At 46.9% G+C, this 2009-nt stretch overlaps 1 protein-coding gene across 1 annotated transcript; it reads left to right on the top strand.

The window, feature by feature from the left end:
* Positions 1-172: 172 nt before the first annotated feature.
* HYKK (hydroxylysine kinase) lies at positions 173-1905 on the top strand (the record flags this gene model as incomplete). The annotated part of the gene is made up of 3 exons (XM_009871293.1): positions 173-205; positions 270-453; positions 1442-1905. Coding segments are annotated over 3 exons (681 nt in total), but the record flags the coding sequence as incomplete, so codon positions are not given.
* Between the last annotated feature and the right edge of the window lie 104 nt (positions 1906-2009).

Here is a 2009-nt window from a genome sequence, read left to right on the forward strand (position 1 = left end):
AGCACCAGCTGTGCAGTCCACGCTCTTTATACCTAAATAAATGGAAAAAAACCCCAGTTGGATTGTATGTAGATATTAAGATGCTTGCCTTAATCATTCTTCGGGTTAATCTTTTACTTGTTGGTATAAAGCAATAATCAAAGTCATGGTGCCTTTCAGTGTGTCTCATTAGGAACTGGTAAAGTTAATACGGGCTTTGAGTCAAGCCCTTTAATCATAAACCCAGGAATTTTATGTATGGCCTATTTTATCTTGTGTTTTTTCCGAAGAAATTCCATCATCCATCAATAAAGAGTCTGCATCGAGGTCAATTTATTTGGAATCTGGCAAACGGTCCTCTTATAGATCAGTACATTTATGCCTTGGGCCAGAACAAATACCGTGAAGTTGTGGAACAAGTCATTGAGCAGTTTAAGGGGAAAGTGATACCCAAGCTAAGCAGTTTTCGAGCCTGTGAGTATTTTATTGTCACTGTCGTTATGTTGAAAGGAGACGCTGAAATTTCTTACGGGAGTTTGGGTGTGTGGAGAAAGAAAAAACAAAAAACCCTGCAAACAAGAAAGTCTCCTTTATTGCTAGCTAGACGCGTGCAAATATTGTGAATATTGTGCCGAATGACCCCAATGCAGAATAATTCGGAATGTGCTTGATCTTTTTGATGAGTTTGCTTCCGGACAAGGTGATGATTGTTATGCTGTTGATAAGAATATATGGAGCACAGTACTTACTGTCATAAAGGACCAAATAACTCCTTAATCTTATTTTTGGCATTCTGCTCACATTGATGTTCATGATGATGTGACTGTTTGGTAATTTGAAAACTGCTGTTCTGTGTTTGGGAAACGTGTCACATCACAAATAGCACCAGGCCAGAGTAGGATCTCTTAATGCTCCCTTTATCGATTGCTCTCTGGTCACCTGTTGGTGGAACGCAGGCTCCCAGGAGGCAGTAAGGCCCTGACCTCATTAATATTTATAAATATGTAAAGGGAGAGTGTCACGAGGTTGGATGTCCAATGACAGGACAAGGGGCAGTGGGTTCAAGCTGGAACATAGGAGGTTCCATAAAAACATTAGGAAAAACTTTTTCCCTGTGAGGGTGACAGAGCCCTGGCACAGGCGGCCCAGGGAGGGTGTGGAGTCTCCTGCTCTGGAGACGTTCAAAGCCCGCCTGGACGTGTTCCTGTGTGGCTGCGCTGGGTGACCCTGCTCTGGCCAGGGGTTGGACTGGATGATTTTTCAAGGTCCCTTCCAGCCCCGAACATTCTGTGATTCTGTGAAAGGTGACACTTGACGTGGAGGGCGACTGGTGTGGTTTTGTAGTTGAGTGTTAGTGTAAGCTTTTCAAAGCTGTTTCACTAAGAAATGGGTGGATGGCTGGGAAGAGAGAGATCCAGCTGTTTAATTACTATTAAATACCGTTTCTGTCTCTTCTGCGTAGGTATCAATCACGGAGATCTTAATGACCACAACATTCTGGTAGACTCCAGTTCTGCCTCCCAGGAGAATCCCCAGTACAGAGTGTCTGGCATCCTGGATTTTAGTGACATGAGCTACGGCTATTACGTATTTGAAGTGGCAATAGCCATCATGTACATGATGATTGAGAGCCCGGATCCTCTGAGCGTTGGAGGGCACGTCCTGGCGGGCTTCGAAAGCGTCTTGCCCCTCACCGCCGAGGAGCGAGCCGCCCTCTTCCTCTTGGTGAGCGGCAGGTTTTCCCAGTCCCTTGTCATTGCTGCCCACACGGCCTTGCTCTACCCGGAAAATAAGGAATACCTCATGATCACGGCCAAAACCGGCTGGAAACACTTAATGAAAATGTTTGAGGTGGGCCAGGAAGCCGTGGAGAAGACGTGGTTTGAGACTGCCAGAGCATACGCGGCCCGCGGGCCTGCCCACTAGACCCAGGGCGGCGCGGCGACACTTGACTCTGTCGCCATATCGCAATAAAGGCTGGAAACGCGTCCCCGTGGTGGTCAGTGCCGTCGCCTCAGGGGAGCCTTGGC

The sequence above is a fragment of the Apaloderma vittatum genome, unplaced genomic scaffold (genome assembly GCF_000703405.1).
Source record: "Apaloderma vittatum isolate BGI_N311 unplaced genomic scaffold, ASM70340v1 scaffold9766, whole genome shotgun sequence".
Classification (NCBI taxonomy): Eukaryota; Metazoa; Chordata; class Aves; order Trogoniformes; family Trogonidae; genus Apaloderma; species Apaloderma vittatum.